The sequence below is a fragment of the Asterias amurensis genome, chromosome 17 (genome assembly GCF_032118995.1).
Source record: "Asterias amurensis chromosome 17, ASM3211899v1".
In the NCBI taxonomy this organism is placed as follows: Eukaryota; Metazoa; Echinodermata; class Asteroidea; order Forcipulatida; family Asteriidae; genus Asterias; species Asterias amurensis.
The window spans coordinates 10,125,919-10,151,235 of NC_092664.1; the positions used below are offsets into that span (position 1 = coordinate 10,125,919).

Genomic DNA, 25,317 nt, shown 5'->3' on the forward strand with positions numbered 1-25,317 from the left:
TCCCACGTTCACGTTTTTGCTCGCGTTAAATGCAGCTAAACCTCTCTAACAACTTTGATAAACGTCCGCGAGCATTCATATCACAACTCTCGGCGAATAGAATCATTTTCAAGGGCCCATTACATCACAAATATCTTTAGTTTAAAGTCGACAAAAAATTGTACGTTATAACCATACATGAGGTTACAATTTCTCACGTCAGGTACGTCAGTGCAGACGTCAAACGTGATCGTGAAATAAGCCCAAGGAAGTGACGTCACCTAGAAACAACACAATTTTCTGTCGTTCGCGTTCACGTTTTTGCTCGCGTATTCACGTGCAGCTAAACCTCCCTGTTGTTGAAGTTTGGTGGTCACTATATGGGATTTCACTGTTTCGTTTATGTGTCCACACAAAATGTACCTGAACCTTTCTGTGTTATGTGTCCTCAATATCTCAAAATGGCTGATTTTAATTTGCTTTTAAGTACTTTACCCCTTTTATTAAGCACTCAGGTCTGTCTGTATAGGTTATTTTGAAAGCTTACGAGGATGACCATCTGTTTTCTCCTAATCTAGTTTGGCCTCCTCGAAACGCCACGGGTCGATCACGGGTCATGAATACGGACAATTTTCAAAAACAAATAATTGGCTTCACTACTTTCATCGTCAATTATGCTCGTACCACACTAGATAAGAGAAATGTGTCCAACATAAAGAGAAGAGCCGAGCTGTATATATCCTTTGATACCTCTTTGAGAGAAATGTTGAGTTTATTCGTATTCATGCGGAAATTAAAAAACCTCTTGATCTGCAAATATGTATGGACAGGCTTACGTTTATTCCAACCTCTAATTTACTTTAAAGGGAAGGTACACGTTTGGTATTTACCCAAAACAAATATAAACTTAAAAACTGACTTGGTAATGAGCATTGGAGAGCTGAGCTGTTGATAGTATAAAACATTGTGAGAAACGGCTCCCTCTGAAGTAGCATAGATTTTGAGAAAGAGGTAATTTCTCACTAAAATCATAAAAGATGAGAAAATAGAATCAGCTGTTGCAAACAACTTACCAACCAAATGGACCAAGAGTATAAATGCAAAAAAAAATTAATGGCCTGACGTTTCGACCCTAGCAGAGTCCTTCTCGAAGGCTAAATGACAACACAACAAACATGAACAGGTAACTAAGTGAAAAATAATAAAAGACTTCTTGCAGGCTTGTTATTTTATGCTTGTGTTGGGATACACCAAGAGAGAATACTGGTCTTTGACAATTAACAAACCTGTACCTTCCCTTTAAACTAGCTATACTAATATATAAGTTGTAATTTAGTTTTAATAATGTAATTATATTGTTGTATTGGTTTTTGTTATTGTATTAATTTGGGTCTCTCAACTAGACAAGCTGATGCTTATGGAGACCGCAATCCTCACACAATTATCCTTGTGTCTTTAAATTTCGTGATTAGTATAACATAATGTAACTGGTATCACTTATTCTTTGTGTGTTGGAAAAAAATACTAGTAATCAATATGACAAACTTCACATGATTATGTGATGACAAAATGTATTCATTGCAACCACCGAGCAAGCTATCTCGATATCACGTTCCTCCACAAACAGTGAGGAGCAAATAGATTTGCATACGATTAAGGACGCTTGGTGGCAGCAGACTCAATTCCTAAATCCATTGTCCTTGTTATGTTGTGCACACTCAGAACTTTCACATGTCAACTTTGGAACCCATAATTAGAAAACCATGGGTCTCTTACACAGTAAATTAGTCCATCCACATTATGTTTATAGGATTTGAGGCATTGCATGGTGAGGTATCAATGTATAATGGTTTACGGTAACACCATGTGTGTATCTGCTTGTCAGGTAGAGTGTTCTTAGGGAACTGTTTTGCTTTATTCTACTGCCGTGGAGCAGATAATTGGAGGTTCGGGAGACTTCTCAGTTCTGAAAAGAACTGTCCTGCTTTTTAACTATTACCAGGGCGGATGGTATAGAAACTAGACTGGACTACTACTTTAGCTTATAGGATCGTAATTAACTGTACTGCCGCGGAATCAGTTCTGAAATTGGTCTCAACGTTTCGACTAGCTTGCTCTAGTCATCGTCAGGAACATTATGTTCTAACACGCGCAATAACTGCAATGCCTGTTGTCATAAATTATTGGAAATGATAGTAAGGTAAAACAAAACTATAGCAAAATGAAGAGAAAGAGTCAAATAATGTTTTTCGGGAAATTTTTTAGCTAGAAGAATCACTCATTATTTTGCTTTCTCATTATTTCTTTAAACCACCGAGCAAAACTTTCTCGATGCTCATGACCGGTCCCTCCACAAACAGTGAGAGCAGGAAGGCAGCAAAGTAGGACACCACAGTATTAGAAATGAAGGTCAGGGCCTGAAAAGAAAATTGTGAGAAGAAAAAAACAACAACATTCAAACCTGACCTGTCACAACATCTGTAGGCGGTTTACTCTTAACCGAACGCTTTTCTTTAGGCAGTTTCTTTGAAACGTCTGCCCGTTCCAGATTGTCATGTCTAAACATGGGGTAGATTCCAAGTCACACACTTAGTATGTGATTATGGTAGAGGTATTCCTTCTCTTTTTCTTCATACGTTTATTACTTCAACAGTTCACGCTAATTGGTCTGTCCAGAAAATGCTCAGCCCCATCATGCACCACACTCATCACACAGCGCCATAGAAATACACAGCACGCATGACGTAGGCCTACTACCTGGGCAATAAATCTGACCAAGTTGTAGCCTTCGCTCGTCCCCAGCGCCTTGCTTTAACTAAAGGCGCTGGGATGGGCAAACGTATCATGCACTGTCATTGGTTTATAATGCGCAACCCATCATGCATCACACTCACACAGCACCACATTTTATATATGCACTGTACGCATGACGTACTTCCTGAACAAGAATCTGTGCAAGCGATTAGCCCATCCCAGCGGTCCTGGATCTGGCAGGCCGCTAGGGCCGAGCGAAGTTGTAGCCCATTCCAGCGGTCCTGGACAGACCTGGCCGCTTGGGCCGAGCAAAGGGTACGAACAAAATCAACAACGGCATAGTACTTACCCATTGCATGTAGGTGACGTGATAAAAAGTGTGTGCTGTCAGATAGATGACAAAAATTAACATCGGATGGAGGAGGTAGGCACCGAAGGTTATGCGGCTAAGAGGAGCCCAAAGCCCCCAGCTCAGAAGAGTATTCACCGGTCCTGTCAAAGAGGAACAAAACTAAAATCAATCCTATAACATCAATATATATATTTTCTTTTTGAGATTAATAACTTTATTAAGTGAGCAACGGCGTAAGAGTATTAACATATTGTAGGTGATGAGAGGGCAAGTCTAAAGCCATTTGAGTAGGTATACACATTCAAACCGGGGACCTATAACAAAAAAAAGACAATGGAGTCCACAATTCGGGAAAGGTCTTCAGTGGAAAACGTGCACAAAAACAATGGGAGCGGTTAGTTAAAAAAAGTTAGTGTAAACAAAAGAGGGCTCAATAGTTAGTCCACGGTTACGGGCGTCGACAAGCTAGGGTTGCGGACACAAAAACCTCACACGAATCCGTTGTGGGGTTCTGCTGTTGTTGATCTACCAAATCCCCTTCTAAAAAATGCCCTTGTGGGGTACAGGTTGCTTTAACCAGGGCACTGCTAACAGCCATTGTACAAGTATGCAAAAGAAGACATATTAAGCGTAGAAGTGATTCCCCCCCCCCCTCCCCCCCAAATGGTAACAAGATATGTTACCAGTGGCTAGGTGTAGATGTGGGACTTTGTTTTTTTGTTTTTTTAGATTACAGGTAACGAGTGAGCCATGGCTTCATGTGGTGTTTTCCGCAGCAGCTGCACTCGTAACGTCTGTACAGTACACTAACCTCCATATCCGAAGACACACGCAATCGCTACCCATGCAACAAAGGATGCAAAGGCAAACCGGGCGAAGACATTATAAAGGACTGATGCGTACTGTGGAAACTCGTTCCCAGGTTGTCTGTACGGGCCATATAATACGCTCAGTGCTACACCAATAGCCAGTATCCATAAAATCCCATTGAGGAGCTGTATAAACACAGAAAGGACACCATTAGAAATCCAAAAAGGTAGTTAATGGCCCGACGGTTTGACCATTGCAGAGTCTTTTTCGAAGGCTACATGACAATACAGCCGTCGATTTCACAAAGAGTTAGGACTCGTCTTACCTCGAGTTAGGACGAGTAACTCGTCCTAACTTGGGACTAATCGAAAGGTTTACATGCTACATTGCAGGGTTGAGACTCGTCCTAACTCCTAAGATTAGTCTTAAGTTAGGAAGAGTTTTGTGAAATCGACGGCAGCACACAAGAACAGACGTAACCATTACAAATCATAACAAATCTTAGGACGTTATTGTATCCATTTTGGATTCGGCATCTATAGCTGAGTAAAGTGTCAACTTAAGCCCGGTTCATACTCTCTGTGAATGCGAATGCGATGCGAAATTTGACGTAAACTACTGTTTTCGCAGCAAATGTTTCTTAGGGGTTGAGCTTGCAATATCGAGCAAAATATAATAACACGACGTTATTTTTGTTTAACTAGAAATACCGGAAACTATTTTTGTTAAACTAGAAAAACCGGAAACAAATGGATAGTCCTAAGTTAGGACAAGTAACTGGTCCTAACTCGAGACAAGGACTAGTCTCAACTCTTTGTGAAATCCACCTCAGGACACTTAAACATGATTGCTTCGTAAAGTTGGGGAGGTAGTGCTTTCAGCTCTACCTGCCAGCCTTTTAATGGATAATATTCAAGCCTACATACACATGTTGGCCTAAAATCTGGGTTTTTTCATGGGCAGTTGCCACCTACTAATGGGGCTGAAACAGGGTTACCCCATTTACAGTTCATATGTACAATCTTAAAACTAAAGAGTTGAACCCAACACTTGCATGAGTTCGGTGAGTGGCTACACTTTGAAAGTTTTGTTTGTTATCTCTAGCATTTTAAAAAAAATTTTATCCAACGCCAACGCGAAAAGGGTTATTCAACAATTGAAGTGTTATTTCAACATTTCTCAAAAAGAAATTCCTTTGAATTGTTTAATCAGCTTTTTCAACGTTTAACTGGTACTTAAATTGTTGACCGAATACTTTAAAATGCTGGGTTTAACATATAAAATGCTGGATTTCAAAGTGTAGTCACTCACCGAACTCATGCAAGTGATGGATTCAACTCTTTAGTTTTAAGAGTGTTATGAACTGTAAATGGGGTAATCCTGTTGTAGCCCCATTAGTAGGTGGCAACTGCCCGTGAAAAAAAAAAACCCAGATTGTGGGCCAACATCTTGAAGTTGCCCTCCAGGCGGTGTGTGTCTGTCGATTTGCATACAAACAAACCTTGCTTCCCTTACGATACCTTACGTACCTTGCTTATCCTAACTGGTTTCCCATTCTGTTTGTAGATTATATAGCCGGCTACCATGCCTACCAAGTAAGTTGGTATACGGCAATATGGTTTTCCGTATATAATATCAGCTCCAACATCTCCATACACAACCAGGGTGTTGTTGTTGTAGGCTCTAAAGATTGGGATAAATAAAAGAAAGTTTCAATGCTTGGTACAAAACCCATAATGTGCCCGAATCTACCGGGAAAAGTTTAGTTTTTTCTTTCTTAGGACCAGACCCGTTTTCTGGGCAGGGATTATATTCCGAATACACTGTTTGTCCGTAGTATAGACGATGAGACCTGTGACATCACATATTTAAAAAAGAGCCACATAGCCTGGACTTCCTGCAGGCACGATTTGTACACAGCTCAACGGAAGAAAACATAAAATCATATATTTTATGGAGATTACACTGTCTAATTCTTATCAACTCTTGATATGACGGGGCACATCTCAAAACTTGTCAAGCTTTTACTTGCATAACACTTGGATTGATGTAGAAATAATGAAACAAAATGTAAACTTCCCCATAATGACCAATGCAGTATCTTGCCTGCCAGGAAACCCAAGGAATGCACAAGTTCACACTTATTGTAAACAAAGCTCACACGGTCTGTAGAATGGAAGACTTTGAAATTTGAGGGTTCGATTTTGATGTTTTTGTTTTTATGAAAACACTTAGCTTTACTCACTAGCCGGTTTTTACGAGCTTGTATTAAATGAAGCGGTACGAACGCTTCTTATACTTACGGGTGAAGCCATACGGGCACCCCATAGTACGTAGCAATATAAGCCGTTATGCCAAAGGATCCAAGGCACAAAGTAGCAATCACTGCCAATCCAATCTTAGGCTTCCTGAAAAAAAAAGAAAAAAAAGAATGTTCTCTTGAGTTCCTTGGTTTTGTTTAATAGATTAACATACCTACGGATACCCTCACGGGGTTGATCAAAACAAAAGTTGACAGCGATTTATCATTTAAAAACAAAACAAAACCCCAGTGAAGCACATAATAAACCAGCATACTTTCCTGCTTTATCTAAAAGGAAAAAAGGAAACAATATGATAATTTTCTGCGAGAAGTTACGCCTGAAAGGAGTTTGGCATGAACTTGAAACGATAGGGTGCTGGATGGTACATGTAGGAGTGGGGTTAGCATTGTATTATCGTAGGAACTGCCACTGTATACTTACTTATACAACATATACAATATTGGTGGACTAATGATAAAGAACTGCATGTCATTAGCCAAGTACCAGGACCAGCCCATACACTGTTATCAAAAATAAAAAAATAAGTATAAGTGTTTAAACAAAAAATGTGGTATTTAAAGGCAGTGGACACTATTGGTAATTACTCACAATAATTATTAGCTTAAAACCTTTCTTGGTGACGAGTAATGGGGAGAGGTTGATGGTATAAAACATTGTGAGAAACGGCTCCCTCTGAAGTGACGTAGTTTCCGAGAAAGAAGTAATTTTCCACGAGTTTGATTTCGAGACGTCAGATTTAGAACTTGAGGTCTTGAAATCAACCATCTAAACGCACACAACTTCGTGTGACAAGGGTGTTTTTTTCTTTCATTAATATCTCGCAACTTTGATGACCGATTGAGCTCAAATTTTAACAGGTTAGTTATTTTATGCATATGTTGAGATACACCAACTGTGAGGGCTAGTCTTTGACAATTACCAATAGTGTCCACTGCATTTAAGGTACTGGACACTTTTGGTAAAATACTACTTGCATAAAACCTTTAACTAGATATGGAGAGCTGTTGATAGTAAAACAAAATATATATAAATTGTGAGAAACGGCTCCTTCTGGAGTACTGTAGTTTTCGAGACCTTTGCAGTTCCAGGGCAGTGCCTTATCCCCAATGCAAAGTTCCATCTAGTCAAAAACTAATTGTAGTTTTGGCTGGCAACTTGTTTAGCAATACTATTGTGCCTGTGTGCTTATACATGCTTTATCAATTGGCATGTCATGGTCTACCGGATTCAAGCTCTGGTGTTTGATCAGCAGGGTTCGAGTCCCGGTCGTGACACTTATAACCAGTAAGCAAGACACTTAACGATGGTTACTTCATAAAGTTGTGGAGGTAGTGCTTTCTGCTCTACCAGCCGGGCTTTTGATGGATGATAACCAAGCCTACATCCTCATTGACTGTAAAGGGGGGGGGGGGGGGGTAACCAAGCCCACATGAGAACCCTGTTCAAACCCCAGGAGTAGGTGGCAACGGCCCCTGGAAAAAAAATGGATTTTAGCCAACGTCCTTAAGTGGCATTCAGCCAGTGTGTTTAAACAAAATCAAATTAGTCCCTGATCGTCCACAGTGTTGTTTCCACGGCCATTGTTCTTACCTGGGCACCTAAATTACCGGGGAATGGGTACAGGTTGTTGATGTACAGCAGATTTGTCCACCATTGCTCCCTGCAAAGATCCGTCTCTCTCTCAAAGAAGGACACTTTGGTCGCTCCCTCACCCATATGTATGGCCAGAGAAGCACATATGGCCAATGCTATCATGTACGTGGGGGTGATTCGCCAAAGCCGATGGAAGTAGAAGATGAACCAGTTCACCTTTCCATTAACTTTCTTCATGTGTTTCAGTGTTAGGTAAGTCAGAAGCAGTCCACTGTTGATGCAAACAAAATTCAATAAAAGGGGGTTTTGTATCAATCAATCAGTCAGTCAATCAATCAATTGATCAACCAATCGATCAATCAATTTAGAGTACCACTACTACCAGCTCCAGAACAATGTTCCCCTTGTCATCAAGAATTTGGATCATGTTACCAGATCACTGATAATGACATTGAATGGACTCTGCAATTTTTTTCCTCATCCTTATTTGCTTAAGTGGTAATTCTGATGGGAGTTTTTCAATCCCAGCTACCGACTTGTTATTTGTAACAGGTATATTTACATAACTTTTTACATTACTATGTTTATGTAAATTCTGTATAGTTTGTGAATGAATAGAGTGCTTGTTTTGAATCAATCGTTCATTCAATCAGTCGTAACAATTTGGCTGGCCCCACTTTCAATCGATCATTGCCCATGGTGCCGTTACACTGCGCTCTCGTAAACAGGTGAGATTTGAGTGACAACTTATTAAATTTGTATTGTGGGTGATCGTTTGATGATGTATTGGGAAGACTGTTCCATATCACCAGGGCCGCAACAGAAAATGCGCAGACACCCCTATATACTTCTAGGAATGAATTAATACAGATTATTATTATTACTGATTTGTTTATTAACAAAAATATATATATATATATTCAAACTTGGCATCCAGAGGCTGAATTGCGTTTAAAATTACAGAGCATAAGACAATTATAATATATACTATTTTTAAAACTACAGAAAAACAAGATACGAAGTGTAGCGCAAGTTATGAATCCCAACTTACTGTGCATAAGACAATTATAATATATACTATTTTTAAAACTACAGAAAAACATTAAGATACGAAGTGTAGCGCAAGTTATGAATCCCAACTTACTGTGCATAAGACAATTATACTATATACTATTTTTAAAACTACAGAAAAACATTAAGATACGAAGTGTAGCGCAAGTTATGAATCCCAACTTACTGTGCATGAAGATGTATGTAGAAGTTTCAGCTTCATTAGTTTTCATGTTTTTTTTAACAACAACAAGTGAACATCAACAGATGCATGTTTACGGGGGATTCGGGTAAATCCGCTGTAACAAATTTTGGCTCACACCGTGACGAAAATGTTTTTCGTGGAGTTGTTTTACTAATTCCTAAAAAATACATTTCAAAATACGAAATAATTACCTTAGCATGAAGAAACTGTCAACAGAGACCGTAGAATTGATGATGAATGAAAACGCAAACGATGGCATTATCACATCGACTGTGTACCTTACGTCATCTGTGGTAAAGAGATGTCGAAACAACCTTGTTTTAGTTTATTATAAATATTATTTCCACATTTCAGAAAAGCGGCTCCTTAATTGAAACGCAGCTTCACATCTTGCACAAAATAGTGTATATTACAGCGCCAGTCGTGCGCTATGTAAAAGAAGCCCGTATTATTTTGTTATTTGAAACAATGTGCCATTGATATTACACTGGACACTGATGGTGATTGTCACAGACCAGTCTTCTCACATGGTGTATCTCAACATATGCATAAAATAACCCACCTGTGAAAGTTTGAGCTCAATTGGTCGTCGAAATTGCGAGATAATAATGAAAGAAAAAAACACCCTTGTTTATACACGAAGTCGTGTGCTTTCAGGTGCTTGATTTCGAGACCTCAAATTCTAATTCTGAGGTCTCGAAATCAAATTCGTGGAAAATTACTTCTTTCTCGAAAATTACGTTACTTCAGAGGGAGCCGTTTCTCACAATGTTTTTTACTATCAACAGCTCTCCATTACTTGTAACCAAGTCAGTTTTTTGGCTATGTTTTTGAGTATTTACCAATAGTGTCCACTGCCTTTAAAGGATGACTTACCTATTAATCCATATTGGTACTGGATGGAGTGTCCTAGAATAATCCAGAACATACTGAAGACGCGAATACCATTCAGACAAGCTAGACTTCCCGCAGTCTGTTTAGTATTCAAGATCTTAGAGCCGTTGTTGATGGACGAGAAACCCATCAGGAGTGTGTCGATAAACCCTGAAAGAAAAAGTATGACTGATGTTCGTTTTGAGCACGTTAAAGGCACTGGGTCTATATCACAAAGAGTTAGGACTAGTCCTACTAGTCTTACGAGATATTAAAAACGTATGGCACGTCCTAAGTTAGCACGAGTAACTCGTCCTAACTCGAGCTAAGCCTACTTTTTAACTTTTTGTGAAATCCACGGCTGGATATGTTTGGTGATTTTATTGTCAAAGACTGTTATTCTCACTTCTCACTTGGTGTACCTACAACACAATAACAAAGCTGTGAAAATTTTGACTCGATTTGTCATCGCAGTTGCAAGAGAATAACGAAAGAAAACAAACACCCTTGTTGCACTAGATTCAAGATACCTTAAATAAGAGGCTTTGGGCCTGAAGTTTTGTAATGTTTGAATGAGAAATTACCTCTGTCTCCGGGAACCGTTTTGTTCACAATGTTTGACCCAATCAACAGCTCTCCGTTACCACTGTTTTTATGCTAACAATTATGTTGATAAATTAATTTTGTATAGTGCCTTAAAAACACACTTTGATCAATGAAATGTGTTACTTCTTGCTTTCTGGCCTATTTTACTCAACTGCAGGAGGAAAGCCTCTTTAACAATTTCTTAATTTTATATGTGTGTTGCCGAGCCCTTGTAATATAATGTTCAATGTTCATCACGTATCCTTTAAATCTCTCTCTCTCTCTCTCTCTCTATGATGTAAAAACACGCATTTTACCTAATTTCTTCAACCTTTTTCTGGCTGCATCTATATCAACAATGAAGTGTTCGTTGCTTTCAACCATCTCAACGTGCATAGCATGTCCATTGGTGGCGCCCTTTCTATTTTGAAGTTCTGGTTCAGACTGATCCTTGCTTTTGACCACATCGACTCCTTTAACCTCCTCAGCGTCATCAGTGGTCAGAGCGGACCCATAAACGTTCTGTAATATGACATGCAAAGTAAACAAAATAAGAGGATAATTAAAGACACTGGACACTATTGGTAATAATTGTCAAAGACCAGTCTGCTCACTTGGTGTATCTCAACAATATGCATAAAATAATAACGTGTGAAAATTTGAGCTCAATCGGTCGTCGAAGTTGCGAGATAATGATGAAAAAATAATAAAAACCTTGACACACGAAGTTGTGTGCTTTCAGATGTTGATTTCGAGACCTCAAATTCTAAATCTGAGGTCTCGAAATCAATTCTTTGAAAATTACTCTTCTTTCTCGAAAACTACATTACTTCAGAGGGAGCCGTTTCTCGCAATGTTTTATATTATCCCCATTACTCGTTACCAAGTTAATTATTTTGAGTAACTACCAACAGTGTCCACTGCATTTAAAGAGGAAAACTAAAGATTACAAGCCCTTAAGCAATGGGTAATATGCCATGTAGATCAGGCGTGTCTGGGGATAGAACTTTAATGCATGGACACCTTTACATGTATAAATAACAAACCCGTGAAAATTTTAGCTCAATTGGTCGTCGAAGCTGCGAGAGAATAGTAGAACGAAAACACCTTTGTCGCCCAAGTTATGTGCTTTTAGATACTACAGAAATCGAAACTGTTTGATTTTTCAGGAGGGAGAACAAAACCGGAAACCTTTAAGTTAAAACGTCATGAGGCAAAAGAGAAAAACAAATGCACAACTCCTTCCGCATATTAGTCTTGAATTCAAGTCGTTGATTGTTGGGGGCGATCTTATTTATATCGCCCCCAGCTGCGGGGACGTGCACACATCCTCAAATTTCTAATGTGTTTGAGTCACTCTATAGATACGACCGTTGCACAATGTTGTATAATCGCACTGTGACTGTAAAATGTCGCAAAATGAGTGGTAGTGTGTGTGTTCTGATCATGCATGTCGCTTGTAATAGCTGGTAGACTAACGACTTGTTATCAAGTCTAGCCTCGGGAATCGAACCAGGGCAACATTGGTGAGAGGCGAGCCTTTTACGAACTTTATCCACCTGAGAAGGTATTGCATAATAGTAGCCTTACAAAGCTGTACTGTTTTTGCACAAGTCCGATCGTTCTCTTTTCAACCATAGGGTGCGTTCGATTAGCTTCCCTTGGTCGATCCCAGTCTGCCCCCGATACGTTCGAATAGCTTTGACGTCAATCCAGGGGCTCACCCGGGTCATCCCCAAGTGCCCTGCTTGTGGAGTGGGTCACTTGGGGGCTGGCCCAAGGTGCATGCCGTCACCACGAGAGGGTGTGTGGTCGTTCGATTAGCTCTTGTCAGGGGCTCACCCGAGTGAGCACCACGGGGTCGACGGAGGGAATCGAATCGAACACACCCATAGTAAACTTGGTTACGGGTTGTGAACATAGACAACACTGCAGCGGCGTAACAAAAGGCCTTGTGGTCAGGCGGGCTTGAGGTATTTCGTACGTTGAGCTAGGGTCAAAAATGGTAAAGAAGATTGGGTTTGAGTGCCACAGCAGTCGACATAGGCCGAAAGGATTCAATATGGAATATTAGTTTCACCATGTCCAAAAGGTGAGATACTCAATTATTATTAACTTTGTAATTTATGAAGCTGTGTAGATTAGAATAGATAAGATTAGATTAGATTTGGTTTAATGCTATGTATTTACTGTGCAATAATTGCATTGGCTGACGTGCTTAAAAAATAAATGACAATCACTGTCTGGTTATGTCGGCAAGTTGCAAACTCGGCACCCAGCAATCTCGGCACCTCGTAAACTCAGCACCCACTCGGCACCAAAATTGTCGAGGTGCCGAGTTTGGGGGTGCATAGTTTTCAAGGTGCCGAGTTCATGATGGTGACGAGTTGGCAAGGTGCCGAGGTGACTGGTACCCTGTCTTCTCCTTCTTATACTAGCCTCAACTTGTTGTTTCTGCACTGCCTCCTTGATTACTTCCATGGTTAGCGACATAGTATATTGGATGTTTTTGTGGGCAGTAACATGGTACAGAGTGCCGATTATAACTATTAGCAGGAAACTACAGCAGATGCACCTGTATTCATAAATGATACAACATAATCAACTTTCAAAGTAAACAATACAACACAACACAATTCATTACAATAATTTTGTTTTTAAAACATATTATGATGTTGACATGTGCAATTCAGTTTTTAACTACGAGACATGTTTTAATAAACCATTTTTGAATTGAACTGAATTGAATACAATACAATACAATGTAACATAACCAATGCAGTACAATGCAATAAAACAATAAAATACAATGCAATGCAAAACAACACAATAAAATAAAATAAAATACATAACAATAGTACATTACAATTCATTAAACTTCCCTGCATGGGAAATTCCTTTGGCCTTTTTCGCTCACATAAAAACACACCAATTCAAAGAAACAACGTACAAAAGGGGGGTTAAACGGTACCACAGAGATATCGTTGGTCTTAATACAAAGTTAAAAAAGATGAATGACAGTTATGACTAAATGAAAATGATTGGAACATCAGGATCTGTTGCCCAACCCCCTGGTAATAAAAACTGAAGAGATGTTGAAACTTACAATGTTGCGATAGCACCAGCATTCCATGGGTACGGCACCGTACAGTCATACATCATTTCCGGGCCGAGAACTAGAATGAGAACGTTATCAATAAATCAGCAGATGTTTTTAACACCAAATTCGTTATTAAACCTCTACAAAAGAGCAAAGACAGGGCGGGAGGCATTGTCAAATTTGGGCAAAACAGTGACATTGTTGATATAATGATATTGGATAGCGGACGTTCACATAGGGTTGTATAATGCGAATATCCCATATCGAAAAAGCAGCGTTGATATTCGGTGTACAAACCTATGTGAATGTACTCTAAAATTATCAAGAACCAGGCCTCGTTGGGATTAAACCACTAGTTGAAAACACATTTATTCCCTTAGTTAAACTAGAAGTACTATCGTCTAGTTAGTGAATCGCAATTTATTGTGTGCAATTCATATAATAGACGTAAAGCCAATGTTTGTATAACAGAGATTCGTTGTTGTCGGCTTGGCGTTTATATCCCCTTGTGGGAGTTTGCCGAGTTCACTTGATGGGAACTTCTAATTAAACAAACAGACAAACAAACAAACAAACAACATATTAGGAAATACACAACATTACACCGTAATTTTTCAGCATGTCGCACTTTGTTACATTTCAGAAAGTGGCCCCTAATTATTCGAGATGTCTTCGTGTAAAACTACCTCAACGCAAGTCAGAAAGATAGGGTAAGTTTAACGAAAGTTGCCTCTGTGAATGTTTTTATTTCTGGTGCCTCTTTTATTGTTTTAATTTCTGGTTATTAATGTAAATAAGCCAATTTGAGGTATGGTGGACACGATAATTATGACATTAGTGGCTTTGGGTAAATTTGTCTGTAGACACCCAAACCAAACAGTGCACTTATAATGTATTCCATACATTAACAAAAGGCTATTGGTTGCTTGCATACTGGTGACGTGTAAAACTTTGTGTCCTTGTGTCCTGATCATATATGATTCCCTCCGCCCAGGAGTACAAATGGGTACTAGCGAGAACTTCGGCGTGTAATAAACCTGGACTGGCATCCAGTCCAGATGGCGGTGGTGGGGGGGGGGGGGGGTAGAAAATAGTCTCAGTTGTTTAATACATAGGAGCCCGGATATAAACATCGACTTGGTGAGCCATCTTGCCTCTCGACAGACTTTACTTTACAACTTTGCAATCGGCCATGGAGACATTTCATCCCAATATTACATTTTGATCCGCCGTAGAATGTGTGAGGCTCGACGAAACTTTGAGTTTTAGTTAATAACTTGTCACTTCTGTTGTTTTCTGAAAGTAAACCCATTGTGTTAGACCACTATACAAAAATTAAAAAAAAGCAATGTTTTGCACGTCTATATTTTCGTTTTTGTAATCGGAAAAAAATGTATTATATGAATGAGTGAAATAGTTTCATTTTTTCTGTCTAGAAAACTATGCATTTACTAGACTGTTGATTTAACTAATGGTGTACATTTTGAGATGCTAGTTGACAGCAGACTCACCAGGTAAATGTGTTATTCTTGGTAATGTACGTGTGCTCAGAACTACGTAAACAATGAAAGTTTACCTGGTATTAAGTCTGCTGCCACCTATAGCGTTCCATAAGTCTCATATTGTTGATACTCACGTGGGATTCCTTCGGTCATCAGATAGAGATCAGTATTACTACATGAGGCGGGTACACAAAGTCCAGTTTTCACATACTAAAATAATGACAAAAAACAAACTAAACATTAAAAAAACATTTACAGTTTATTTTGTTATAAATTTGATTATTTGTTATTGATATCTCGAGCGAAGACACTGTTAATTTGACATTAAAGGTTTTGGGAACTTTTTGTAAGACACAAACGTTCATGGATTTACATCAAACTTGTGTAAACATAATGATAGTAGTTCGCTTACAACGTTACTTACTAAAGTCCGTACTTTTTGTGGAAATTAGTAAACCACTTTCAGGAACATATTTTTCATCTCCGTGAGAACAAAACTATTTTAGCGTGTACAACGGATTCTACGAGTCTCTCCTGAAAACATTGCTTTGTGTGTTTTTTCCTCTCAAAAACTTGACATTCTACAGGTAAATCATTTTACATGGTATGTCTTCATTTACAGTGAGTAGGAATTCTTGTTTTTGATGAAAACTTGACCTTCAAAGGTATTAACATGTATTAGAGGCAGTGGACACTATTGATAATTTCTCAAAATAACTATTAGCATAAAACCTTTCTTGGTAACCAGTTATGGGGAGAGGTTGATGATATAGAACATTGTGAGAAACGACTCCCTCTGAAGTAACGTAGTTGTCGAGAAAAAAGTAACTTTCCACGAATATGATTTCGAGACCTCAGAATTAGATTTTAAGGTCCCGAAATCAAGCATCTAAAAGCACACAACCTCGTGTGACAAGGGTGTTTTTTTTTTCTTTTCTTTTTTTTTTCATTATTATCTCGCAACTTCGACGACCAATTGAGCTCAAACTTTCCTAGGTTTGTTATTTTATGCATAGGCCTATGTTGAGATACACCAAGTGAGAAGACTGGTCTTTAACAATTACAAATAGTGCCCAGTGTCTTTAGAGAGCCAATAAAGGATGATCTCAATATTTCAACTATTACCTTTTTATGGCCAAATAGACATCGTAGATACCGGTTATTAACCATTGTACTCTCAAAATTTGCATTTAGTCGAGTCAAAAATGCACCCGGCCGCGCGGTTTTTTCAGCCGAGAGTCAAAAACGGCTTATCTATTATAATGACCTCTTGACGCCAGTGACGATATTCCCCTAACTTGAATTTGAACACAGTTCTCCAGCTTTGGCAAACTGAGGGCGCTATTTTCCACATCAAATAGCCGCCACTGACGTCACGATTCCTTTGTCGCGCGGGTTTGTTTGACCCCGCGTTTTTCAGAAATTTGGCTTGTAGCGTTCTGGAGAAAAGTCATTTTTACCATGTTTTAACGCGGTAAGAGACTCGTTATATTATTCTGTGTATGTTTCCTATGGACTCCAGCTATTAGAAAACTGTAAAATCTATATATTTGAGATCATATCCTTTATTGGCTGTTTAATTACGTTACTTACAATACCGGTAGAAAATATTGGATAAGTGACTACACAGTGCGCTGCCTCAAACGGTGCCTCTGGGTTCCATTCCTTCGTTAGCTGACACTCCTCTATGTTTCCAATAGTGTCAGTTCTGTACGAGAACTCTAAGTCTGCTGCATTAGGAAAACTTCCATAAGCGTGCACCACTGTCGGCAAAAAAGATTTGTATTTAGTATTATTCTCATCATATTGTTGTCTTCATCATTTCTGTCTTTGTTGTAATTGTCTGTCCGTACGTTCTTGTCCCTGTTTATGTTCCGTATGTCTCCAGGCATCTCACCACAAGCCTCGGCTTCTGGATGATGCATCCATACTTATATATTTTTTATCTGCTTTGTAAAATAGCATTGTGTGCTGGTTATATATTCCTTTAAACAAAATTGTTTGTACTTCATGCGGTAGAGAAATAAATGTACGTTTGAATTCAATTAAATTTGAATTGGATTTGTCGATGTGCCACCCGTATTGCTGATAGAACCTTCTAAGTATATGGGCCAAAACTTTTATAAAACTCCCAAATCACATCAGGGACACAACATCTTTCAACATGTTCAACTCTCTTTTGAAAGCCCACTTGTTTCAGGAGGCCTATTATCGATGACTTACTTATTTTGTATGTGTCTTTAGCTCCTTTGGGCAAACCTTTCATTTCATTTAGGCACTTATAAATTAATGATGGCCATTTTCGAAACCACGGCTTCGGCTTTGAATTCGGCTTCAGACTCCTTTATCTCGTCTGAAGCCCTTAGCACGTATACGCAAGCCACGCGCAAAATATCAAAACACTCGCGGGGCCAAGCTATAGGCTGAACCCACCTCCAAAGCCAAAGCCGTGGACGTATAACTGTGACGAGGTTGAAAGAAAACAGAGGTCGGAACTTATTTCTGAATTACAACCCTTAAATCACGGTGTGAAACGGTGCAATGGCGCAATATGCTTCCGACCAGATCAGGACCACCGGGGCGAACCTCCTCTGTTTTCGATCAAAGTGCACCGGGTTCCTTAACGTGCGTTGCACAAATGACGCGTTGTTATTATTAGTTTTAAAAGATGCGTAATGTTAAAAGTTTTTCAAATGAATGAGAGAAAAAAGTTTAATACGGGTTCTTACTTTGCCGCGCGTATGTAGCTCTATTTGAAAAGTCCTCCAGATACCGTTCCATGTGATTCAGGCATGTATCAGAAACATTCTGTAAGGCCCAGATCCCAACCAACATCTTAATCTCTTTCTCAAGATCACGTATCGTCTCCTCCAGATTGAATTCACTGTCTCTGAATACATCTTCTTGACTTGGCTTCCACAAGTTACGAAAGTGTTTCAGAAGATCCACCAGTGCTGTAGACTTGATTGCCGCGGCTCGCTCCAGCAACGTATCAAAGATACCGTCCACTTCATCAACGCCCCAAATTGGGGTGTCACTTTTCTGAGCACTCTTTGCATTGTATAAGTCTGGCATTCCATTGAAGTTGCTCATTCTTTGCACCAGCTCCATTTTAGCAGCGAAGTCATCATCATTGACTCCAGTACATGCTATCGGGTGCATTAGAGTGAGGACCATAAGCATTACGCATGTCCATTCCATTGTAAACTTCATGGTTGCAATACGAAGTTTGCCGGCCCACTTATATTTCACCATAAGTTGAAACCTTTATGTCAATTTACAAACCTACGCCGCTTTTTATACCGCAGTGCTCTGTCCCCCCGATTGCCAATGTAATATTGAAACAGATGACTCATGTATAGCTGACTAGGTTCCAACCCAATGTAATCAGTTATGATCTTTATTAATCATGTACTTATGTTATAAAGCATTACCTGTTTCTAAAACTATGCCATAGAAACAATGCACAGAAATAATTGTTAAAGTTGACACAAAGGATTGTCACAGTATCTGTTTTTGGCATGTAAATATCGGAACCGAATTCTAATGCCCTCGGGTATTACAAATAGAAAAAACAAAAAATTGTGAGTCCTCAAAAGTTTTCGTAAAGTTGGAACTTAGTTATGAGTTTAGAGTTTAGTACTAAAGCCACTCTACTGGCAACCAATCCAATCTCGTATTGCTTCTAAACGTCTGTTCCTTCTATTTGATTACATTTATGTACATGGTTCCGCTCCTATATACTTTTAAAAACCATACTCCTGTGCGATCTCTTAGATCTTTTAATACTTGCTTGTTAGAATAGGACATCAATGTGCGATAAGTCATTGTTCTCATGCTGGACCCACTCTCTTGAATGACTTTACCACTCGTAATACTTCTAGTGCTGATACTTTTCAGTTCAGTTTGACAACCACATTGTATAATATTCTCCTGAAGACGAGCAGAGTATACCAATCGAACCGTCGAGACCAAACCGGCTCTTTTCTAGTAAGTTACAGAAAAAAACTACACAACACTTTACATTTCGTTTTAAACCCACTCAAACATACCATTTAAATTTTCGAATGAAAAAAAAAAAAAAACAATCAATCATCAATTCTTTCCAAAACAGCTTCCACATTCCGTAATTATAAAAGAAACAAATTACCACTGGACCCACCGGGCGTTGACAAGGTGGTATTAGGAGAGACAAGCCAGGTATTCGTCATGTTGATTTTTAGATTATGGCTTCATAAAAAAATACTAGATCATCTCTCATTTAAACAAAAACACAGTTGCATAGAAACACAAACCAAACAAACCATCATTGGCGCTTTCTGCAACGGATATTGGTGGCAGCAGAGTTTCTAAACGGGGCCCAATTTCATAGAGCTGCTTAAGCAGAAAAATATTGCTAAACATTAAAATAAGCAGGACACCAGTCACAGATTGTACATGAGACATGGTGTATTGGCTGGTAACCTTTTTCTGGTAATCATAGTTTTGTTTTGTTGGCTTATTTTTGTGCTCTATGAAATTGGCTTCTTTTGTTTGTTGAAAGCTGCAGTGCGTGACCTCTTTTAAAATGGCTCGGGGTTTTTTGTGTGTAAACTATGAATCTAAAAGTATACACGAACACATCAGGGCTTTAGCTAGCTTTATTGCTACCCAATAAATCTATGGGAACATTTTTAAGAGTATTTGTTTGTTCAGTCACCCTGCATAATAATTTGCGTATTTTTTTCTTCTTTTCAAGGATACACAACTTGCGACCTGTCATAGACTACACTAAGTTATATTGTTTGGATACTCAAATTTCTTGTGCATTGTTTTGTAGTCCCTACTGGGTAACTATTGCCCGTGGTAACTGTTTTTTGTTTTGTGTTGTTACTAAGTTGATAGAATAAAATGAATAAGACAAACAATATTCCTATCCTATGTTTTCTTAAAACCGTTATGTAGTTGTTACATAATCCACATATATTACCGAACTCTGACCCACTGGGCGTTGATTGGGCAGTAAGAAGCGATAAGCAAAGTATTCGTTATGTTGATTTTATTAGATTATAGATTCATAATGACAGGATCAAAACTCTTCTTAAAATAAAAGTTGCCTAGGAACAGAAACTAATTACACGTAGAAACAATGGGAGTTTGCTAAAATTACTAGGTAACATCCAGTGTAGAAGCAAAAAGGGGGACACGGAGGGCACGATCCCCCCTCCCTAGAAATATGGACTCTACCTGATAAGTCTGCTGCCACCTGTCGTCCCAGAAAGTCTCCTATTGGATCAAACAAGGCATTCTAGGAAAGTTAGACAAATTGCGCTGGGAGATGGACACCAGTAGGAACGAGGTTGGGAGATTGCGGTCCTTGCATTGGCTAAACTTGAATTAAGTCCACATCCCGTGAGAGACCTTTTATTTTCAGTCCCTTCGCCTAACGTCAGAAAACGTTTGTGCGGCAGCCGGCATCCCCAACCTGTACTGTTCGCTGCGAGATAGGACCATCCCAGGGTTTACTATTGTAAACATGGTTGACAATAAAGTAAACCATGGGGACGAGGTTGCACACTCCCATGCCTGCTGATGAGTTTGCCCGCCACGTCTAGACGCGTGCACTTACAATGTCTTGTGACGTCATAATACGATGTATTTCAACATTCTCATAGACCTTTTCGCAAATACTGGGGCGCGCGCGTAAAGCTTTGAATTAGGTGCATTGTGGTCTAGCTGGTAGCAAAATTTGATTCATATCTATCCCACAATGCACCTCATTCAACCATCTGCGCTTGCGCATTGGTATTTGCGATAAGGTCTATGGGACAGTCAAGGAGAATGCGCAATTCGAAGCATCGGCACACAACGCGCGTTTTCATTGTTACGAACTAGTAGGTGCTTGCACTTAATTCCTTTGTGACGCACCCATGATGACGCGGCGAAAGAAACACACACATAATTTCCTAAGTTACAATGTTATAATGTAAACAATACTTTAACAAGATACTTCACAGTTTTGATCTTGTGAGCAAATAGCGAGCATCGATTGCGAATCTTTCTTGAGAATTGAGTTTATTACTACGAGTTATCGTTTTTCTCTGTGGGAGAAAAACTACTTCACCCTTGTACCCAAATCATCGGTGAATATGTCCAACCCCAAACCGGTAAGTGTCTATCTCGCCTCGAATTGTATAAAAAATCATTTCGCCGAGCTTAATCTCGTCGTGTATTGTTTTACTAGGCCTATATTAAAGTATTCTTTGTCATTCCACGATCCTGTGGTGCCCCCTTCAAAATAAAGTTTGCCTCCACCTCTTGTGTGTTTTAAACTAATTATTGAAAAAAAAACACGTTTGATTCCTTCTCTCATTGGTTCTTACTGAGTTTATTACTATACATGTAATGTTTTTGGCTCCTTTTATGCGTAGACTTTTGTACTGTTTTTCTGTTTACTATTTCTCTGCATAGTTTTTTGTGATCTGTTTGATGTTTAATGTGTTGTAGGGTGTTTAGTGTCTGTTTGTTGTTTGTTAGTTCGTAGGGTTGTAAAATTGTTTGATTTGTTTTTCTGTTAGTTTGATTTTGTGAGATATGTTTTCTCTTCTACCCGAAAGTTGAACCTTTTGATTGTAATAATGTGTTTTCAATTCAGGCTTGTCCTCGGAACATTTCGTTATTTGTTCATGTACATTTTATCCTGCGCAATGAGTTAATTGTGGTATATTATTTACTGTTTGTGTTTCTAAATAGGAGTGTAAATGATTAACTGTATATCGTGCATTGTTAATTGTGCAACAAGTAAAAGATGGAGTTAAATGGAAAATGCAACAATATTATTGTTGCAAATTCTGCAACTTGATGCTTATGCATAGTATATATGTTGTCATTTACTGTATATTGACAAGTAAGCCTACTGCATTTTTTTCTATGATTGATATATTGTTTGTTTCAAATGTCTAGGGGTTGGTTTTGGCCAGTGAAATACAATATTTTGAAGATTGTTGAAACTCTGTAACTTGCTGTACATGAATTGTTTCAAATATTTTAGTATAATCTGTATTTAATACTGGTTCACAATAATTCTTGTTGTTGCATGAATGCTCACTATTTTATTCCTTTGTGTAATTACAATCCCGTGTTTTCTCGCAGAAATCCGGTCCCAGCCGAGGCTTATGTGCCTGGCTTCGGGAACACTTGCGGCCTTCGGCTGCGTCACGTGTGACCCATACGAGAGTAGAGGTAAGCTCAGTAAACTTTAATAATAATAATGATGATATCGAACTCTTTTCGATGAGTGCACTGGGTTCTTTTACATGCGTTACACAACACATGGGACCAACGGCTTTACGTCCCATCCGAAGGACGAAGCAATGGTTAAGTGTCTTGCTTAGGGACACAGGTGTCACGGCTGAAGATTCGAACCCACTCTCTGCTCTGCTATAGAGACGCTTCCTCAAATAATAACATTTATCTTATCTGGTTTACTTAAATACAGATTCAAAACAAAGTATACTAACGCAGTCGAACTGTATGAATGTATCTTTGTCTTTATCTTTATCAGGTGCTTTCGGGCACGAAGGGGGAGACCTGGTTCAACCCATTCTCCCGAGGGAACACCCTGTCTACAGGGCAAAGTTTCCCTACAGGGCAAGGCGTCCCTAAAGTGCAAGGCCTTAGTACAGGGCAAGGCTGCACAACAGGGCAATGTTTCCCTGCTGCGAGAGAAGGAGATGTCAACGGCAAAACCATGAACACTGAGCTGGTTGAACCTTGCAAACAACATGGATCGATGGTGAGTTAATGTTTCATTTATCGGTATATTATATTTTTCTTTTTTACTTCCACTGTTTACTGTTGTATAAAAAAAAACATTTACAACTTGTAATGAACTGATTACAAATAATAAAGCTTTATAGATCAATCGGCAGAACGCCGACACGTTATTAAACTCTTAAAGGCAGTGGATACTATTGATAGTTACTCAAAGTAATTATCATCATAAAACCTTTCTTGATTACGAGTAATGGGGAGAGGTTGATGGTATAAAACATTGTGAGAAACAGCTCCCTCTAAAGTGACGCAGTTTTTGAGAAAAAAAGGTAATTTTAGACGAATTTTTAGAATTTTAAGGTCTCGAAATCAAGCATCAGAAAGCACACAACTTCGTGTGACAAGGGTGTTTTTTCTTTCATTATTATCTCGCAAACTCGACGACCGATTGAGCTCAAATTTTCACAGGTTTGTTATTTTATGCACATGCTGAGATAAAAACAGTGAGAAGACTAGTCTTTGACAATTACCAATAGTGTCCACTGTCTTTAAGCCCCATGGCAATTTCACATCATTGTATGCAAAAAGTAATAATACTTCGGCTCTACACCAAACCATTTTTTAACGCTATCTTACCTGACCTAAGAAAATTACAATGAAATTAACATGATGATATTATTTTGTTCTTGGATATGTTGCCTGTATTCTTGCCTGTAAATTGCATAATGTAACACCCGAGTCAAATTTCAAGCAACCAGTTTCAGGCATCACCAAGAAGATAATTCACTCACATTTGAATGTTCACATTTTGCTTGGGGATCGTAAGACAATGTTATAATACTGTTAGGTTGTCTTGGAGCGTGCACTGTAGTTGGTTGCCTCCAAGTAGCCTGTAAAAGTTGCCTCGTGTGACGAGGTCTTTAGATCGCAGGTCTATATAGTCAAGTTTTCTCTGTTCCATTTAAAACAGTTTAAATGTACCTAGTTTGTTTCCTGTTTGGTTTATACTATTACAACAATTATTTTGACTTGAAGCAATGGCGCAATGTTCATGCAATGTTTTACGTTTTCCTACCTCAGAAAACATCTGACGCTCTTGGATCTTCAGTGGATCCTTCGAAGAAAAAACGGTCGTTCTTTCAAAGATTTACTTGTTGCAGAAGTAAACGACGTACGGGTAAAGTAGCCCCTATGCCTGACTCAGAGGTCACTCCCTGCACGAGACATGAATCAGATGCACATAAATCAGGTGATCAACATTTGATCCTTCACGACTTGGAGGTGGATGATTGTTTGTCCAATAAAAAGACAGAGCTCCCAACATCTGAATGTAAGGTGATTGGAGAAGATCTTACTCCCGAGAACCAATGTCTTCAGAGCAGCCAGGAAAGGTGTAACATCTTACAAGGAGAATACCCGGATTGCACACCTGAAGACAAGATTCTTACTGGTAAGAGTAAGAAATGTAAATCTCTCACCAAGAGTGGTAATTCAAGATTCGTTGGTCGTGGCGACAGTAAATCTAACACTACAGCGGGTTTTCTTCTTCATACGAAACCATCTCGTGTAAGTAGCCATGTTATGCATGAAGAAAAACAGGCGAGAGAAGAAAGCATACGATCTGATCCTGCATCCCCCAAAATGAACGATCAGTCCTCACTGTGTGACTCTTTGAAGAGGACTGAGAATGTGAGTGAAGGCATGACCAACCTGATAAGACTGGCAGCAAGCAGAAAGAGAAGTCTCAAAAAGTCACAAAACGTCTCCAGGCAAGAAGGTACCAGCACAAAAACACCTGAGGTTTCTGGGAGATCCCACACCTCAAAACAGCTGCGGTGTTCTGAAATCAACACCAAGCAAGGTGTATCTAAGATGGCTACTAGACCAAAGATTAGTGGTAGGACTAGGCATCAAGAAGAAAGTACCTTCTTCGATTCTGCTACAAGACGAGAGAAGCACAAACCGAAGGTCGGTTGTTCTGATTTGAAAAAGAGTGAGGATGTTGTTAATATCCGGAGAAATAACTCCAAGGAAAATGAGGAACTTGAAGGTATTTCTGAGGGAAAGGTTGCAAAAATAGCCCTCAGTCCAGCAGCACTAAAAGAGTTGGAAGAGTTGGAGGAATTCGAGGCTCTCGAAAAGGCTTTTGAAGATGAGGAAGAAAAGGCTCTGAAACCTCTGGTGTGAAACAGGAGCTGACTGCCGAAGAGTTAAAGTAAAAGCAGCAGGGATATCAATTAGTGCTGGTCGCCCTTTGGTGAATAGTCGATCATCTGCCATGGCAGTGAAGCAGACGAAGAGTCAACGAACAAGTACCTTTAGGAAGGACAAACTGCTAAAGGACGTGAGGACATCAGACAACCTGGAAAACATTTTCTTCCATGTCCAAGACTTTCCAGTGCTCAAAGATTTCCAGAAGATGCTGACTCTTTCAGGCT

The 25,317-nt window shown here is 39.2% G+C and overlaps 3 protein-coding genes across 3 annotated transcripts; 1 reads left to right on the plus strand and 2 right to left on the minus strand.

The window, feature by feature from the left end:
• Positions 1-796: 796 nt before the first annotated feature.
• On the minus strand, positions 797-12,418 carry LOC139950106 (nose resistant to fluoxetine protein 6-like). Its single transcript, XM_071948734.1, has 11 exons — positions 12,368-12,418; positions 10,843-11,047; positions 9,944-10,111; positions 9,259-9,355; positions 7,810-8,083; positions 6,640-6,719; positions 6,199-6,303; positions 5,425-5,578; positions 3,897-4,080; positions 3,083-3,225; positions 797-2,396 (listed from the first exon to the last, which is right to left on the minus strand). Exons 1-11 carry the CDS (start codon positions 12,416-12,418, stop codon positions 2,277-2,279), a joined length of 1,581 nt encoding a protein of 526 aa, XP_071804835.1. The 3' UTR covers positions 797-2,276.
• Positions 12,419-12,772: 354 nt separating this feature from the next.
• Positions 12,773-18,439, minus strand: LOC139950107 (uncharacterized). Its single transcript, XM_071948735.1, has 5 exons — positions 17,857-18,439; positions 16,721-16,890; positions 15,262-15,337; positions 13,632-13,701; positions 12,773-13,100 (listed from the first exon to the last, which is right to left on the minus strand). Exons 1-5 carry the CDS (start codon positions 18,380-18,382, stop codon positions 12,773-12,775), a joined length of 1,170 nt encoding a protein of 389 aa, XP_071804836.1. The 5' UTR covers positions 18,383-18,439.
• Positions 18,440-21,108: 2,669 nt separating this feature from the next.
• Positions 21,109-25,066, plus strand: LOC139949490 (uncharacterized). The gene is made up of 4 exons (XM_071947856.1): positions 21,109-21,273; positions 22,259-22,348; positions 22,671-22,901; positions 23,960-25,066. The coding sequence occupies exons 1-4, from the start codon at positions 21,256-21,258 to the stop codon at positions 25,064-25,066; spliced, it is 1,446 nt and encodes a 481-aa protein (XP_071803957.1). The 5' UTR covers positions 21,109-21,255.
• Positions 25,067-25,317: the final 251 nt, after the last annotated feature.